We start from the raw sequence: 18,987 nt of genomic DNA on the forward strand, positions 1-18,987 counted from the left end.
CTTGTCAATCGGCCACTAATATAAAAGCAGGTCGGCACAGTGAAATATCTGATTACCCAGCAGCACCAGCCCTCTTACTTTATGGGACGTCAAGTCTACGGGAGGAACCCTGGTAAGCCACTGTGGCCCAAGCTTGATGCCTAAACTGGGTATAGACAGAGAGAAAAAAAGAGAAGAGGGCGATAGGGGGGTTGGAAGGAGAGAAGAGAAGAATGTGTGTGTATTTGTCTAAATGGAAATGGATGCGACATGAATATACCCGGGCCACCATGATCAAATGATAAAATCAAGTTTAATCAGCTCACTACGGCCTCCCTTTCGCCCCACATGAATTCAATCAGCTCACTACGCATACTATTGCAGTGAGCATACCGTATCTTTAATGTAAGACACATGGAAATATACAGACATATAGGCACAATTACTCCCATTGCAAGTGACAATCGCCCAATAGAGTATGGTTACATTAACTAAACAAGTAGTCGCTGACGTTATGCTTTTGTAGAGAAGTGCAAATGAGTACCTGTTTCCTGTACAGACATAACTTCTGTTTTTTCTTCACATTCACCCGCTTCTGCTATAGAGATGAAAAGATCAGGTTAGAAATGCCACCATAATCTCTGCCTGGTGAGCAAACATATTAATAACGTTTATTAAACAATTACCCACATAACATTCATATAGATTTAGGCACTGGTGACTCCCACCCTCTATAAGGTTACAATCAAATGTCAATCATAAGGGCACATTTAATACAGCCTATCTTTGAGACCAAACTGCACCATCCTTTCACAATATCTTGTGTGGATCGGTATCCGTCAAATTCTACTTAAATATTCAATTTCAGACATAGCCCATAAAGCAGCAATTAATTATCCCAAATTTCAGGAATACAATGAAACAAAAGTTATATACAACGATCAAGTCTAATAAAAAGACCAACACTGAAAAATCTACTAAAAGATAAATAAAATTAAAACATGATAAACTTTGTACACAGCATAACACCCTACCCACAACACATTAGATCTCCTTGTGACGACAAATTCATTGCATAAAATGTATCCACAAAGTATCTTTATCAAACAAATTAAAAAATGATTACATACTTACCTTTCAAAGATAACACTGGCTACTGTTAGTTGCAGGGCGCCAGGATTTCTTCAGCATCAGTACCCTAGTATTTCTATGGATATCAAGTACATGGTGGAGTTGGGGGGGGTTGGGGGTTCTATAGATTATGCAGCCCAATCCAGATCACATTTGCACTATGCCACTGAGTTCTCGCCTAAAACTGTCTCATTAAAGTTTTGTTTTTCTTAATGCAGTTGTGCACTGCCAGGCTCTTACCACTTCTGGCTCATCTGTCCTTGCACAGAATTCTGCTGCCTCCAAGAGAGTCCCGATTTAATGGTTTACCAAACATGTTTTTAAATTCCTTTGTTTGTAAGATTTTAAATTCCTTTGTCCTTGTACCGCATCTCCTCCTCGTCCCAGTACTTGTTAAATAGGTCTCCCTAAGGTAGTCCTTCCTCTTCCTCGTTTCAGTAGTCATTACATTTTCAGACTAACAACATACATGCAAGTGTTGGATTTCAGGGGATAGGAGGGTGTGGATTGGCATACCGCGGTCACCCGAGATGTTCTCACTGGCCACCAGAGGGGCACTCTCTCCACACGAGATCCTCCTACCAACCCTAAGGGGACTACTGGGTAGCAGCCTCACCTCCCTGGCCTCATGGGAAGGGGCTCCCTCTCTGGGAGAAGTGATGACATCTCAGGATTTGTCACTGACGACTATTATGAAAAAACGTAGTGGACAGAATTGGAGGTAGGGGCACAGATTGGGAGGTAGGGGCAGGAGAACTTTATTTTGTGCTGCAAAATATTAGACTCCCCACTCTGCCAGATAGCCAGAGGGGGCCTGGAGGCAAACATAACAGATCAGGATATAAGTGAGACGATATCGGGTGCGCAGAAGTACCCAGGCAGCGATAGGCTGCCGGCTGAGTTTTTATAAAACATATCAGAAGCAGTTAGCTGTAAAACTGTGACAAACTTTGGTGGTCTTGTATGCGTCGGGTGCGCTTCCAAAATCTATGAGGGAGGCGGTTCTGGTGCCAGTTTGAAAGCTGGTAAAGACCTAGCTATACGTGGGTCTTATAGACCTCTCTCCATGTTAAATGTGGATGCTCAGATTCTCCGCTCATTGTTGGCAAAAAGAATGCAGGCAGTGCTCCCTGGGCTGATGAATACGAATCAGACAGGCTTCATACAAAATAGAAACAACCACACAAAAATCTACAGAGGCTGCAACATTCAATATCCCAGGTGACCAGTAGAAGAGAAAAGTGCACTGTGGTGTCCTTGGCTGTGAGAAGTGTTTTTGAATCAGTGGGTTAGGACTGGCTATTTGCGGTACTGATAAAACGTGGTTTTTGGGAAGAGTTCCTTAGATGTGTCCGACATATATATGCAAGGGTCAAGATGAGCTGGATAATTTCTAGAGAGTGGAGCATCTGGACTGGTACTAGACAGGGAAGCCCTCTTGCTCCTGTGCCGTTTGTGGTGGCATTGCAGCCTCTTGCGTCGTACTTGAGACAGGAATTCCAGGAAGCAGCTATCAAGATTGGGGGGAGGTGTCATTTAATCTCAATGCATGAAGATGATATGCTGCTGTATGTAAATTACCCTGAGACTAATTTAATGTATAAGAAATTTGGCAAAGAGGACTTAGATACCCAAGCACTTGCAAACTGACAGTCACAAATACAAGGCTGCAGGTGATAGTAGGTTGTGGGTATTTTTGCCCTAATACTCCACAGGAACAAAACTGTAAATAAAGCAGTATACAAATCACACTGTAATAGTTAGTTCATGATTACAATGTTTATTTCATGTGTCCAACAGCCTGACACGTGTTTCGAGCTATGCCCCTTCCTCGGAAGCTGCTCATGTTACAAATGTTAAGCACAATATCATTGCAGTCAAAATCACATTCAGTGAACATAATGCCATTACAAGCATCATTCCCCAAAGGCAAAGGTCCAGGGCAGGGTTGGCACATGCCACATTAAATGAACATTTCAATATGCATTATATCGCAAACCATATAATTCCACATTTGTTAATCATATATTCATATGTTTGAATCAATGTCAAAAGAAAAACGAACATACATATAAAGAGAAACAAACAGAAAAACTAAATTAGTAACAGTTTGGCATGCTTTGGGAATATGTTTTCCAACAGATACTAAATTGTAGATTTGCCCATTTAGGACTGTACCTTAATCTTCTAGGACTTGTTCATTCTGTAATAATAACAAAAAGCCTAATTAGGCTTATCCTTTTTTCCATTTGTGGAAAACTACCTCGCAATCCAATATTAATGCTAATCTCATAAATCCGCACCAATTTTATGTACGGCACTTATATATTAGTAATTCCAATATTATTTCGAGGGGGGGTACTTGTATATATACTTTGAAAAAACCCACTTTAAAAAAAGCTAAGGAGTATGTGCCCCCACCAAAGCGGCAGATATTAAATTATATGCCACATCAATATTCCTTTCGTCTAAGTAATATAGGTGCATTCAAAAATGGTTCCACTAATCCCAAATTTGCTATTGATTTTAGACATATTGTTCCCATGTGCCCAACTATTGTCAACTCATTCGTAGAGCAGCATTTACAACAAGTGATCATGATATCACAATGCATGATGACCAATAGCACCAAATCTACAGATTCTTGAAAACTAATAACATCAAATCACCACAGTATCTGCTATACATAAGGAGCAGCGACACCTAATCTCCAGAACACAACCATTCATATATTTTGTTTCACTTACTTAAACGAAACTAATCTGGTTACCTTAGAAACTCGGAAAGACTCATAGGAAAACCGGAAATTCATGGTCTGTATTGAGGCCAATTTCTACTGTCTTGTATTGACATATAAGTCTGGCCTCCAATTGCCCAAGTTTAAGCTCACAATTACCTCCTCGAGGTGACAGGAATTCCAGGAGGCAGCTATCAAGATTGGGGGGGGGGGGGAGGAGTAATCTAATCTCAATGTATGCAGATGATATCCTGCTGTATGTAAATAACCCTGAGACTAATTTACTCTATATCTAGGAGGTGGTCGAGAATTTAGGTCAGTTATCAGGTATGAAGAGTAACTGGTACAAGTCTTCTCAGTTTCCCTTGGCTGGGCTGCATAATACACACAGTCTGTTGGGAAATTCCCTCACATTAAAATGGGCATGGGTCTCCTTTAAAGATTTGGGGATAGAAATGTATCATGAAGCATGACACATTTACCTTTAAAACACTGATAGGGCGCTACAGGGGTTGAACCCATTGCTGGAGCTCCGGAAGAGGTTACCGTTGTCATTGAGTGGGAGGATTGCGTTTTTCTTGGTTTACATCAACAATGTCTCTGGTTTTCATAATGGAGAGTTCCCTGGTCTAGTCGCAGTTGTCAGACCACACGGTCCACCCATTAAAGGTTGCTCAACCAGGAAACCTAGGCTCTTCTGCATTTGCCCCAGTGTACAGATTCACCCTCTCCTTGTCGGCCTCTTGGCTTTATGTAAAAACTCACTCTTGGCTTCTCCGGATTAGCCTCTTGGCTTTGCCACAATGTGTCAAATATCCTTTGCCAGTCTATGGCCTTGCTGCATTGTATTCATGGATCAAGTTCACTTTGTGGTATTATTTGTTCCCCACCTTTCTGTATGCTCTTTCGCAAACTTCCACTCTTGCTCTGTTTCATGGGTTGCCTTCAAATGGCCAGATTCACATTTAGCCTTTATCAGATCACAGCTTTGCCCATTAAGTTTTTAATTCAGTTCGGTATTCAATACATTTCCATTCAACATTAGTAACTATTATTCAACCTGTGCCTTCAGGGCTATTTCAATTCGCACATTACTTCACACAGCATCCATTCACTTCCATGCAGCCCCTAGGAGCGCCCCGGTTTTGAGTGCTATTCCCTTTCACTCACCGGTCCTCGGCATTCCCTTTGGGCAGTTGCGTCGCTCCATGTCTGCTCCGCCTGCAGGTTTACTTGTGACCTCGAGATCCGCTCGCTCTCCAAATGCTTCTCTGTGCTCGCCGGCAGCTCTGCTTCCCTTCCGCGCATGGCGACGGCGACTCTGCTTCTTTTCCTTGGCCCGCAGCTCCATCTACAGCTCCCAGACTAAGGAGACTCCCCCACCTGTGGAATTCTAACGGGCCAACTTGCCCTGGATCCCCTGCTGCTCTCGGTTTCCCCTTCAGCATCTCCGTTGCGGTTTCCTCCCTTCTTATACACCTGCAACCACTTGACTGGAAGCAGGTGCGAGTCTACAATTGGTATTGCCTGACTGCAAATGAAGGGACATTCCTGACCTTCACAGTACTTTGCAGGAACATTCCTCGTCTCAGTACTAGAGTGGTGAAATGAGTTACTGGTGTTCACTACTCTTAGTCGCCCTTCCTCGTCCCAGTACAGACATAGGTTGAATGTGGAAAAATTAGAGATGTTTTACAATAGCAAATAAAGGCTAGAGGAGGGTTAGGTTGGTTCTCAATAGGGAAAGAGGGAACCATGTCTTGCAGTCTGTACCCTCTTCCCAATCCCCAAGGACCCTCCAACCAGGTGACCCTCCCTCGCTTCTCCACCCCCAGATTCAGGATCCAAAAGTGTTTGACTTTCCCTGACCACCTGAGAAAAGGATAGAGGGGGGGTAGGAGTGAGGATACCCTCAGGTTTCTCACACGGCACATATACAATTTGGGAGGCAACAGTAGGTGGATGATGAAACTTCAGAAACGCAATTGTTGAGCCCTTTGCTCCCGCCATATACCTTAAAAGGAGGTGCTGTGGCTGGAACTAAAGCACAGGAAGTGCCAATGTTGCCGAGGCTGGGACCGTCGCTTTGGACCAGATTACTGAGAAGACTGGGCATTAAGTGCCCTTATTCGTGTAATATACCCTGTAAGGAAGGCATGGACACAAGTGTTCACAGTTCAATGGTGTTTATTGAACAGTAAAGTGGGTGAGATAATGCCTAATCTAAACCTACATCTAAGATGGGAGCAAGCTACGACCATCAAATCATAAGAATACAGTCCAAGTGGGGTTTAGTCAAATAAAAAGTGCCTATACTAAGAAAACATATTGCCCATCCTTACCGCTATGCTATAAAATAGTGTGGGATAATGTTCACAAGAAATGAAAGAAGTGTTCAAGTCATGATATTAGGGCCAGGGTCTCCCTTCCCCACGTTTTTAGCAGAGGAGAAGACGGGACTCTTGAGCACAGCACACTCCTGGGCTTTTCCAACACAAGGTTACAGTTCCTTTTCTCAATATCAGGACCTTTGTGTCCAAGTAACTTTCATGCAAAGTCTCTTGCTTCAGAGGGCCCGATATGTCAAAACCAACAAAACACAGTTCCTTCTGGTAACCTTCACGTCGGGTGATTACTCTTCACCTCAGGATCCCCCTCAACCAGGCTCCGATCCTTCTCTCAATGTCAGCCTCCCTGAGTCGGGCTCAGACCAACAACTCACTGTGGACATCCCCCAGTCCGGTTCAGGTTTCCACAGTTTACAATTTTAACATCTCATCAGAAGGCGGTTGTTCCCTTCGACTAGCTTTCCCTTGGCATCCCTCCTTCGGGTTCACATTTGCCACAGTTTGTATTTCAACAAAAAGTCATACTATACCCACTATATTTAGTAAGTCCGGGTCTCAGCCCCAGTCGGGCTTCACACAGTTCCATTCACACAAGGTTCTAGGGTGCATTAGGGTACACCCCAATTCGCAGGCATCCCTCAGTTGAGTTCATGCCTGCCTCCACCCTGTGTCAAAGACTTCCTATTGTACAAGGGGGTTTGGTTTGACCCTCTTAGGACCACCTTGACACCTCATGTCGACCTCCCCTAAGGCCCCTTGGTATTTGTTGTTTTTCCTGGTTCGGGTGAGGGGGGGGTGGGGCACCAGCCAGAGGCCTTCAAATGAGCGCCCACGTGGCACCGGACCACTCTACCTCTGGTGCCTGTTCACTCACAAAGTTCCCAAGGGTCTCCCTCTGCAGGGCTCGGACTCCTCTCACAAAGTTCATAAAGGAGACTTCTCTCCACCAGGCTCAAATCTCTTCTCACAACACAGTATTCAAAAAGGTTTTTTTTTTTTAATTTTTTTATTTTTATTGACTTTAGTTTTGTAAAAGAAAACAAACTTTTGTCATTCACGTTTCCACATCTGTTAAATCAAAGAAGAAAAAGAACATCAAGAGAGTCAGAGAAAGAGGAAAGAAAAAAGGAAAAGAAAAGAAAAGAAAAAGACAAACAACACAGTGTAAAGCGAATGGGCCCCATCTAAAGAACGAGGGAGAGAAAACGCAAAAATGTCTCTTCATCTCTTAAATTTCACATCGATCCAGCACTCATAATAATACACTGATCATTTAGAGTTCAGTCCTCCATTCAAGCAATTCACATAGAAAGTTCAACTAGGAACTCGGACGAATTTACATGTCTTCCTTATAATTATCAGACAACTTAGATAGACGTGGTAGAATCAGGTCTATGAAGTTGATGATGTCACAAGTTAGGTGGACATTTGTCCCTGTTATTACATAGTTCCACCATTCCAACATGTTGCCATTTTTTTGGAGCATAGCGTAATAAATGCAGGGAACGGCAAGCAGTGATGGTAGGACACTTAACAAATGTTTGATAGATTCAACTTCAAACTGACAAAATCGACAAGCCTCACTCTCGATCGTAAGGTCTTTTATTTTCATCAACCTCTCATTGGTATAGTAGAGATTAAGGCGTAGTCTTAAAAACTGGTTCCGATGATATGCCGAGGGGAATGTTTCAAGATATTTTGGCAGATTGCCTGCTTTATTCGATGTCAGTCCCAGGTCCAGCGCTAGTGACAATGTGGATCATTTTTCTAAATTAATTATTCAGTTCCATCGTCTAAACTTTTCTTTCGCTACTTGTGGAATCTGTAAGACCAAAGACAATTTTATATCAGCTGCATCCAAAATTGCCATCAGTTTCGCTTCCCAGCTATTTAGTAGTGATGCTGATGCCTCATGACTTTTGTTATTCAGGATCCGGTAAGAATTTATTGCAGGTATTATTCTCATTTTATGAAGAATTGTTATCGATTTCCACAAAACCAAAAAATGCAAGGAATCAAGCCCCAACTCGTGTCCAATTGCCACCATTGAGACACTTTGGGGTAGTTTAAGTACCTTGCGCCAAAAGAGCCCCTCCAATTGTGACCAAAAGATGGCGTCTATGTTCCAACCTCTTTCGCAACCAAAACATACTACTGGGGTCACTTTTTGCCGATAGAAGGTTATCAGTGGCTATAGAGAAAATTTCCCATATTTTGCATGCAATTTTAGACCTTGTAGTGCAAAAATTCTCATCTGAGATGTAACTTCATTAGTCCAGCTCCATTCTCTTATGGAAATGTTAAATGGGACTCCCAGAAAACGGATTGCGTCTGTTCTAGTCAAAGGCTCATTGTACACTTTCCACCTGAAGACCATCTTCGTTTTAGTTTTTGGACCTATAGCCATTACTTGCGACTTCTTCATGTTTATGGATAACTGATTTGCCGTTAGGTGAGTCTTTGTAGATCTATTTCAGTACTGTCTAGGAGCACCACATCATCTGCATAAATTACGTGGGTTAGATGATTTCCGTTTACTTTGGGCGGAAATGACCTTGTTTGTGCGAAGGCTGCCGGAAGATCTGATATAAAGAGTTTGAACAGCAGGGCTGCCAAGGGACAGCCCGGCTTCACTCCTTTTGTGTTCTTTATTTCATCTGTTAGCTAGCCTTTGGCATTTAGACGTACCCGAATGCTAGTACAGGCATGTAGGGCCATCAACGGAGACAGAAGCTGATTAGGACAGCCCCAGGTCTTTAGTTTTCTCCATAAAAGCTGCCGGTTGATGCTGTCGAATGCTTGTTTCAAGTCGATAAAGGCTAGAATGCACTGTCAGGATTTTGCTTCCACTTCCCAGCTCCCAAAAACAGCATTTGGCATTTGGAGCTGTAGGAGTTAAAAGGGGATATTATTCTGAGGTCAGCATCTCCTCTGCTGACCCTCAGAGACATAGGTTTGCCCGACCCCAGGGGAGGGGTCTTGCTGTGGGTACTGCCAGGCAACACCAGCTGCCCCTGAACTTGCCTTCTGGCGGTACAGCTCCCACTGAACAGTGCAGTCTCCTTTGGACTCACAGGGCCAGTGTCAGGGCGGTTTTCGCCTCCTCCAAGTCTCCCAGGGTCTCTACAGCTCTTCCGGCCTTCCTCAGGCTTAATGCACCTTCCAGCATCCCCAACTCGCTCAAAGTGTGCTTTCCAGCCCCGCCTTTTATACTTCCTGGGAGTAGTGATTGGATCCAGGAGTGAGTTGTTGGAAGGGAATGCCTGACCCTACCGGTCCTCGTTAGCGGGACAACATGGCAGTCCTCCATAGGAGGTAATGGGCCAGCGATTCCTGTGGGTAATCATTATCCTCCCAATCTCTCTCCTCCTCGTCCCAGTGGTTTTAAGGAAAAAACAGTGTGGGTGGATTATGGGATTGTAGTTTTTCTGAAGAATAATGGAAAACCCATGTGGGTTTTCAACAGGGTGAAGGGGGTACCAGTAGTGTTGGGTACAAATGGGTTGTTGTAGGGCACGCAGTGATATGTGTACTTACCTTCTCCCACTTCTAAGATTTCCTTCAGGTTTGGTATCTATTGGGAATGCCGGGGGGGGGGGGCGGGTGGCGATGGGTAACGGTATGGGTTGTGAAATGGTGTATGGTAAAGGGAATGTTGGGTAGGGACGTGTTAATCCATTGTCGCTCACAGCGAGTTGTGCGTGAGAAAGTGTCTGCATCTGAAAAGGGGGGTGGTGTTGAGTTTCTCGATACTCTACTAGGTAGGATGGGGGAAAAGGTGTCATACGCTAGAGCTTATGGCGTCTCGCCATCTGGTGCCCCTATCCTACTCCCAGAGGACCCCTCACTCTGGTGGACCTGCCGCACTCGTCCACCCCCAGGGTCTGGATCCAAGGGCGATGGCTATGCCCTGGACACCCGAGAAAGGGATTTTCAGGGTTCAGACAGTGAGACATCCTCAGGTGTCTCACAACCCCTAGTGCAATTTACAACCAGGATGGAAAGGAGCACAGACTCAATTACAGAGGTGGCAACATGGGGAGACGTTTTTGAAAATGGGAGGCTGACATCTAAGGAAATATAGCCTAAGAGCAGGGCAGTTCCTTACATACGTATCGCTAACAGGAATAGCTAGGTTCCAGTGGCCATTTCTCCCAAGACCTTACTTAGTACACTGTACGAGCCGTCAGATGGTAAATGGATGGTGTCCAACCTACATGGGAAACTGCTGGAGATGAGAAGTGTGAAGGACCTCCCAAGGCTGTACGGGAGGGCGATTTGGGTATGGTGCTAGAAAAAGGGACCTGAACTAGAATTCTTGAATACCCAAAAAAGATATTGAGGAATGCGAGGTTAAATTACTACAAATACAAGTTGCTGCACAGGACATATTTGACTGCTGCCCGGCTGGTGAGAATGTATACACATACTACTTCTTGCTGCTGTAGGTGCTCACAGGACAATGTAGGGTTGATAGATTTTGGTAATGGCCAGTAGTGCAGAGATTTTGGACTGCAATATTTGCTAGACTAGCGTTACAGGTCCAAATAATAGAGTATACTCCTCAGGTCTGCCTGCGGGGCACGTATACTAGACATGGGATAAAGGCTCTGAAACATGATTGAGATCTGGCATTGGTCCTGGCAAAAAGGAGAATTACATTGGCATGGAAAGATAGTAAGGGCCCTGGGTTCATTTAGTGGGTATTGGGTCTTACAAGGTGGGGGCATTGGAGGAGGCAATGGTGTGACTCAAGTGTAGGGACAGAAGAGAGGGTGGGATTAATGTGTTAACGGAGTATGCCGACAGCCCTCATTTTATCCCTCGGATGATAAACCCCTATGAGACAGGAAGATAGGGTACTGCAGAGATGTAGATGTGCCGATGGTGACGCGAGACTAGGGTAGAAGCTTGGTGGGCTTCCTTTAATGGCTGCTAAGAAATGTGGGATAACAGAGGGAGATCAAACAGGGAGGGGGGGGAGAAGTTGGGATTGTTAAATGTTGGGTTGATCTGAATACTTTTTGCGCAGTCTGTTGCAATGTTGCATGAATAGGGGTTGTTTATGTGCAATTAAAATGCAATACATTTTTTTTTTAAACACTGCATGCTGGAACTTGACAACAAAGTTGTCTAGAAATAATTGAGAAAAAAAGTAGAATGGTCACATGTTGAAAACTGAAGTTAAAGTTCCCAAGGACACTCAAAGAGATTTAAGAGCAACAGTGGCAGTCTCAAATATTCGAGGTGCCGACCATCAGACAAACCCTACAATAACATTTCTGAACTCTACATTTTTTTTCTCACATAATTTCTAAGAAATCAGCACATCGCGTGGGAAAAAAAAGGGGACACCAAAAAACACGATCATCCCCCAGATCAAGCAAGAAGCAAACAAATGGTGTATTTTTACCAGTTTTCCCAATTTGCTTAAAGACAGAGAATAAAGCAATGTAAAGGCAGCAATTCCTTGTTTAAGGCAGCACGCACTGTAACACTAAGTTCGGGTCTCATGGCAGTAGATTCCAAATTCTATCCAGATCGCAAGATGACATTTTCATATTCAGATCAAACTATATACTCACCAGAATTCGAGCCCCTCTTCAATCGTCTTCTAGCCAGTTTAATTTGGTCCTGAAGAATCTGCACCCAATCTCTTGGCCCAGGAACTTTATCAACATGGTTAGCACTGCAGTACTTTTCTGTGAATACTAAAAAAAGGCAAGAAATTACATTTTGGTCTTTGCGCCAAAAGGAAAACATTGCCCTTAATGAAAAGTGAGAATCATTTATTTACAGGCAAGGGGGTGCTTCAGCTGTCAAGATGAGATCCTGCAATATGTTAACGTGATTATGGGACTCAGATCTTTTGTACATGTGTTGCTTACTTCCTAGGATTATCCTGCAGACTTATTTTGAGCCTTCAATCATCAAAAACATAATTATCATCCAGCATTTGTGCCCTCCATACACCTAAAATACTGCTCATATGGTAATCACAGGAACATAATTTAGCACTGCATCGTTTTTTAGTCATTTGGATCTTACAAATGTGGACCTTGGAACTGCCTCATTAAGCACATGGGACCTGTGGCAACCCTGAAGTGTTGGGCTTTGTGTAACACAGCCACCACTTCAAGGGAAGAAAATTACTGTTGCACTACAAAATACTGATCGGGACCTAAACAATCAGGGAGAGAAAGTCCTGCCTTATCCGAATTTTTAAATCGTCTGGATCCAGGAGACCCACCAGGTCAGGGGGACCAGGGAGGCAGAGGGGTGATAAATTAGTTGGAAGCTACCGGATTTGCTGTTCCATTCTTTCACTCAAGGTACACAGATCAATATATGCGTTAGGGGCGCTGTCCATATTATCTAGATCCCTGTATGGTGTGATAATAACTTCAGGCTAGTGGATATCTGGTGGCGGTGTAATAGAGATAGTTGGGGCTATTCATGTTACACTCAAATCTGCTAGGTTCTGCCATACCATGAACATACGTGAACAGGATATACAACGCTGGGGCAGAGGGGTCACAAGTATTTTCTTTAGTCTCTATATCTATCCTTCTTAGATATTCATAAGAGACAAACCTAAATATACATTGGGTGAGACCCAATACACGGCTTCTGGGGGAAAGGCGCAAATACATTCAATATACACATCAGGGGGGATTTCACCTGGGCCCGAGGCAGTATTTAATTAAATGGCGCCTCCCCACCTTGATTCGCTTCATCATGTACCTGTGCCTTGATTAATAGCCTGTTTATACCATTAGGGGAGCTTGGCGGGGTATCCCGCTCGAGGAACGTCATTGCCAACTCTGTAGCAAACAAAAAAACTGTCCTGTTTCTTACAAGATTACCATGACAAGGCATATTTGACATATTTGTCATACCATGACAGGTTAAGATGTATGACAGCGACCAATTCTGGAGTACGCTCTTTGCAGCTGAATCGTACGTGTTGACCTCTGCAGCTCATCATGTCTGGCTTAGAGGGATTGATATTCTCCCGGAAGCCAAAGATACTTGACTAATAATGACATCATTGCCTGTGAACTACTAATGATATTACTGGCTTTGTAATTTCCTATGAACTTCTGTGACGGTCCTGTGATTGCACTTTTGATATGTCTATTCCTAGAGTTTTAATGTTCTTATATGAACTGTATTTACTGTCTCTTAAGTTTATCTTAAGTGATCACTTATTTTTTAAATGACATTCATTCTTTTCCTCTTCTATATATTTTATCTGTATTATTGTATTGTGTTGAAAAATGAGTGTAAAACGTTTCAACTGCATGAACGTAAATAAAGCCAAAAAAAAAAAACCCAAAAAAAGAACACACGCTTTATGTTTCCAACCAGATACCGCCAGTTAGATTGATCACCCGCTCTCCACCAATGGAACAGTTCAAACAAACACCAAAGAAAAGGATAACTACTCCAGAACTTCAGTAACTCAAGCGCTTCCCTCCTGAGATGATAGGTCTGAATAAGCACCTCTTCAACAGCTCGTAAGGTTTCTGGGGTAACAGCCGACACTCAAGACTCCTGGTCGCTTGCTTCCCAGCAAGGCTCTCCTGGTTGTTGCTCCAGATGCAATTGTTAGCTGATCCCCCTCGAGTCCCTGTATACGCATAACTGTCCGTAGATGTCCATGGGCAGCAAAGGCCACAGCTATCTTTTTACCAGTTTCCATAGAGGGCCCTTTGAGTAGCTTACCACATCCCTTTCATGAGGTCCCGATATCTACCAGCTTCGCTGAATCTGAACTGGTTCTGCCCTCATCGTCAACTCGCCACATGATTGTCCCTCCTCCCATTTCAGGCTCTGCCCCTTCTGATCTAGGCTTCACACCAAACCCCTGCCTTGGGAATTGTATTCACTCTTAATCCTTGTTCAACCGACTAGTTCTGCCCTCAATAGTCTTCCCCTCCCCCTGGTTTTCAGTTGCTTTGCCTGATTTTCTAAGCCCCTTTCCTCCACCTGAGGTTCCCCAGCTTCCACTTTCGGATGTTCCTTTGGCACCTACAACTGATGTTATACTCCTTCCACTCTTGCCTAGTCTCCTTCCTCTACCTGCTTTTCTCCTCCTTCCACCCTTGGATGATTTCTCTTCTCCCAACTCCCACAATCGCCTCCACTTCATCCCCTTGTTCTCCACTCCCCTCCTCCTTCTCCTCATAGCCCTCTTACCAACACCAACTTGCTGCAAACTCTGCTCCTCTCCTGCTCCAAACGGCCACACTTTTTCTCTTTCCGTTTTTGTTTTTAATTCCCAGGACGCTCCTCCTTCGGCTGGGCTCAGATGCAGGAGTTTCAAGTGCATCATATTTTGTTGTCTTGGGTTTTACAAAAGGTAGTCTGCTGAGAGTCCTTTCCCCACACATGGACAGGTGGATGCTGCTACAGGAGATAAGCCTTGTCTACTTGCTCCAGGTGAACACCTTTGTAAACTTTATGGGAAGGTCTCTGCATTTCTGATCACCAATTATCCTTTCTTTACTGCTGAATACAGTATGCTGGGTGTGATCGTGACACGTGTATTTGAGTTTCTCTTGGCATGAGATGTCGCAGCACCAGGTCCAGGGTCTGGTGTTGGGTTGGGGGGAAATGGTACTGGAGTCTCCCGATATATAGTAGTTCTTAAGGGCCAGGAACCTTGAAGTGAACCAGTGGCAGTCATTTGCCTGCTGGAAAGGGCCAATTGAGGGCAACCAGGTTATCCCCTTCATACTGCCCCTGGACCCATCACTCACTGGCTTAGGGAGGCAATCAACCTAGAGTCATCAAACTAGAAGTGTCTTTGTCACAGTTAACACCAAAAATGAATATGTTAGCTAAACGCGCGGAGAGCGTGCACATTTTTTAAGCACCCGAATACCCCCCCCCCAGATGTTGCCAGAGCATTTCCCTTAGATCTCTCTGATGAAATGGGGACGTGCATGCTCTCCAGTCCCAACATACCAGCTAATAGAGGAAACACTGTTGTATGCTGTATTTAGGGGCGAGGAGGGGAAAAGATTGACAGTTATTTTCAAAAGAATGTGCATTCCGCTGGGACCATTCAGGCAGAAGGAAGGCCTTTGAAGTCATGATCAGGGGCATTTACTTTAACAGAAACTTCAGGGTTAGGAAAAGCCCATTGGTTGGCTGGACAGGCAAGCCCTTCAGATTAAGCATCCAGAGTGTCAATTTCATAGTGTCAACCAGATAGGAAACCTCCTTGCATCCGTTTAAGGGACACGACCAGGAGACAGGGAAGCCTTGGACTGGAAAACTTTCAGGAACAAGAGGAAAACAAGCATAGGCTGCTGGAATGGCTGACCGTGAGGGAGACATCCCAGAGATCTCCCTCCTAGAAAGAACAAGATGGTGGGGGACATTCAGGATGCATCAATGGCGCTTGCTGAACCATCATCCAGAAGATGCTTGCCAACAACCGTTGCCTGACCTTGAGCAGGGGACGAGCCTCTTGGCTAAAGTAGATCAGCAGACAGTAGAAGAGTGTGACAAGGAAGACATCTGTAGGACTGCTATCAATTGGGGATGGCAGTGCCTCGAAAGGAATTCACGAGCCTGGGCAGGAACCCAGGACTAGTACTAGCTAAATGCACGCTTTCCTGCTTCTCGTATCCATGGCACAAATTATCTTCAAGCCCAGATTCAAGTTGACATCTTGAAGTACCCTCTGGTACACTACTGCATCACTGCCACCGGTTATACAGCTCGAGTATCTCCAGGGGCCGAGGTGGAGCAAGGAGTTCCCACTGGTAGTCTATACTCCCCAGGCATCCCCCTCCCAGTCAGGGTTGCGCCCCTCGATGTAATTTTCTTCCATGTTCTTTTCCATCTCTGACCTGCTCTCCCTGTTTGGGTCTCATACCTTTTGTCTTCTTGATCTACCTTAGGCCAACCTGGCCTCCTAATTCATTCCTGCTCTAAATGAATTCATCAGCACCTCCTTTATCTATACAGCTATCGTGGTCTCCTTGTGTCTCATGCAACGCCCTTCACCACCTCCTTTTATCCAGTACTCAATACTTACCACATCCTCATGCTATAGACTCCTCTACCAGGTCTTCATTACCCGCTGCTGGAGTTATCCCATGGACAGACTCCCACCACATCCTCAAGCTAAAACCATTTCCCTCTACGTCTTCACCACCTCCTCCCAATGTTGCCACCTCTTCCAGGCTGCTTCTCACCTCCAATTAATTCACTCCTCCACAGTCCTAATATCAGGATCCAAACAACTTCAACTGCCTGCTAGTCACAACCTGCTCCAACAACCCACACTTTCAGACAGGCTGGCAGATTTTATAGGAAGGCTGCTCCTCATTCTGCATGGACATAGGACTGTGGATCTGCACCAGTGTCTGGTAATGACCGGATTTTGGGATTCAGTCTTTTCTCTGGCTATACCCGAATCAACATTGTGATTGGGAGCTCACAACCTTGAAAGAATTGTCTGAGAGACGTGGGCGTTCGCTGTCGTGAAATGTGTTCTCCTTCAATGTATCACCAAGCTTGCATGCGATTATAGATGTTTCCAAAGACACACAACTTTTGCTTAGACTTTCCCTTAAAGGTCTAGGCCACAACTTCATGGTGCAGAGCTCTCTGTAAAAAGCTGAACACTCAGCAAGTGTGGACAAGACAACTAGTGTTTGTTGATGCTACTTTGACTGTCTGCCGACACGCAACATGGACCAAACAAAAATTAGGAGATCCAACCAATTCTGCCGCCAGCCCCATTCATCCACTGGTTCTGGGAGTCGTTTCACTGGGTGTTCCCAGCGTCAGGCTGTAGACTTCATCACATATCACCCTCAATATTCTTTGTACCCAGGTGACTTGTGAATCGGGACCTGATTAAGTCCATGTTGGGTTGCTAGTGGGCAGCTCAGTGATCACAGGAAAGGCATTCGACTGTTTGGCCAGCAACCATCTCATGACTTTTTGGTCGGTATCCTTGGTCCTGGCTTCACACAGTGTCGTCACTTCTCTCCAACAGGGAGACCCATCTCATGAGGCTAGGGAGGTGAGGCCGCTACCAAATAGTCCCCCAGGGGTGGTTTAACGTGGGATGACCTCATAATGAGGAGCTCCCTCCTTGGGGACAAGTACTAGCATATTGGGCTAGCCCAGCTAATATTAAAACATCTCCACATTCTCTAGTCCATCCTTCCATCCCCAACCTTCTTGTTAAAAGCAGAACCATGTACTAGTGTGATGCAAAAGAAACAAATGGCCTTGAAAACACCAAGATGAGGAACAACATAGGGGTTTCTGTGAGAAACCTGAAGGTGTCTCACCCGCTAGTCCCCAGGGATCTGTCATCCAGGTGGCCAGGACACGGCCATCACTTTTGGATCCAGTTCCTGGGGGTGGACCAGTGAGGGAGGATCACCTGGATGGGGGAGGTGGGGGGGGAATAGGGGACAGGGAGTGCAAGTGGGACACCGGATGGTGAGACGCTGTATCCCCTTCCCTTTAACACCTTTTCCACAAACCTCCAGATAGGATACTAAGAAACTCGAGCCTCACCCCATCCCCCTTTCCTGATACGAACACTTTCTCACGGACAGCTCAACGTGAGCGAAAACGGACTAACACCAGAGCTGTATACCTGACATGTCCCAATAGAATAGTCAGGCAGGGTCAGGCAATTCCTGATCATTACACACACCTGACTTCCATTTCACTTCCCCACACAGATAAAAGGTGGAGCACAAAAGCACACAAGGAAGCAGCAGTTCCAAGATGGCAGTTTAATACGAGGAGAAAGACGGCGAGGCCAGAGCAGGTTGCAAGGAGGGAAGTGCCCTTGACCCTTTCAGACTGTTACTTTTGTGAACCTTGGAAAATAAGAAACCTAAGACCTGGAATTAAAGCTGAAGAAACCTCTGTTGTGTGTCGGAGGCATCAGGGGCTCTTCCGCGTCGATAACCAAGGCAAGGAGGAGCATTTGCCGCTGTGGCACTGTCCTTTGCTCCTACAACAAAGCAGCGCCAGTAAAGTCAACACAGCCGGTTAGTCAGGGAAACGGATACCAGACCGGCCTGTGTTAGAACCAAGGTTGCAAGCAGCATCATTGTATGGAGAAATCAAAAGAGAACAGTGGGTGACTCATATGTGACGAGTGATGCAAATATAATTGAACAACAGAGGAGTGACTAAACATTTAAAGCCAAGAAAGATACCTTGTGCTCATTCGAAGGTCTTTGTTACGTATCCAACGGGTTGGCAATAGTGTAGAGAAATTGGGAGATCGAAGTGGTTATGCAACGCGTCAAGCTAAATCCTGTGCACATTCGAAAGCCTTCGATAGTTAATGCGAATTTAAATTGGCCTGAGCCCGGCTGAGGGGGATCAGGGGTGAACCGTGAGTCACCAGAGAAAGAATATTCTCTGAACATTGTAACAAGGGATCTGAGCCCGGGAGAGGGGTATCCAAGGTAACGAACATTATAAGAAAAGGGATCTGAGCCCGGTTGAGGGGGATCCAGGGTGAAGAGTGAATCTTAACAACTGAATACTTGTGAGAGAAAAATAACTGTTTTTGGTACATCAGGCCCTCTGCATCAAGAAACTTTAACAAATAAAGAAACTTGCGCATAGAAGGCCCTGATGCTGGTAGTTGAACTGGGTCATGTGCTGTAGAATCCAAAGAGTGTGCTATGCTTGAGTGAACTGCCTTGTCCTGTGCTGAAAATGTGGGGAAGGGAGGCCAACGGCCTAAACATCCTGACGTATCATTTTGAACACTTCTTTCTTTTCATA

At 44.9% G+C, this 18,987-nt stretch overlaps 1 protein-coding gene and 1 long non-coding RNA gene across 9 annotated transcripts in view; one reads left to right on the forward strand and one right to left on the reverse strand.

Moving 5' to 3' along the window:
- Nucleotides 1-18,987, reverse strand: part of BEND7 (BEN domain containing 7) — a 133,492-nt gene that overhangs the window by 34,925 nt on the left and 79,580 nt on the right. For 4 of the 8 annotated variants that reach the window (XR_011281729.1, XM_069627881.1, XM_069627880.1 and 1 more), the window contains exons 7-8: nucleotides 11,781-11,906; nucleotides 524-577 (exon numbers count right to left, since the gene is read on the reverse strand). Coding sequence is in view for 5 of the 8 variants with exons in the window: in XM_069627881.1 (XP_069483982.1) it covers nucleotides 524-577; nucleotides 11,781-11,906 (180 nt within the window). In the remaining 3 variants the exon portion in view is untranslated. Of the gene's footprint in view, nucleotides 146-523; nucleotides 578-11,780; nucleotides 11,907-18,987 lie in introns of all 8 variants that reach the window. The other 4 variants (XM_069627882.1, XM_069627879.1, XR_011281731.1 and 1 more) reach the window with 3 other exon arrangements.
- Nucleotides 1-18,987, forward strand: part of LOC138513223 (uncharacterized) — a 132,113-nt gene that overhangs the window by 27,211 nt on the left and 85,915 nt on the right. The gene's annotated exons all lie outside the window — the stretch shown is intronic.

Source organism: Ambystoma mexicanum, chromosome 12 (genome assembly GCF_040938575.1).
Source record: "Ambystoma mexicanum isolate Mex_15411 chromosome 12, UKY_AmexF1_1, whole genome shotgun sequence".
NCBI lineage: Eukaryota > Metazoa > Chordata > Amphibia > Caudata > Ambystomatidae > Ambystoma > Ambystoma mexicanum.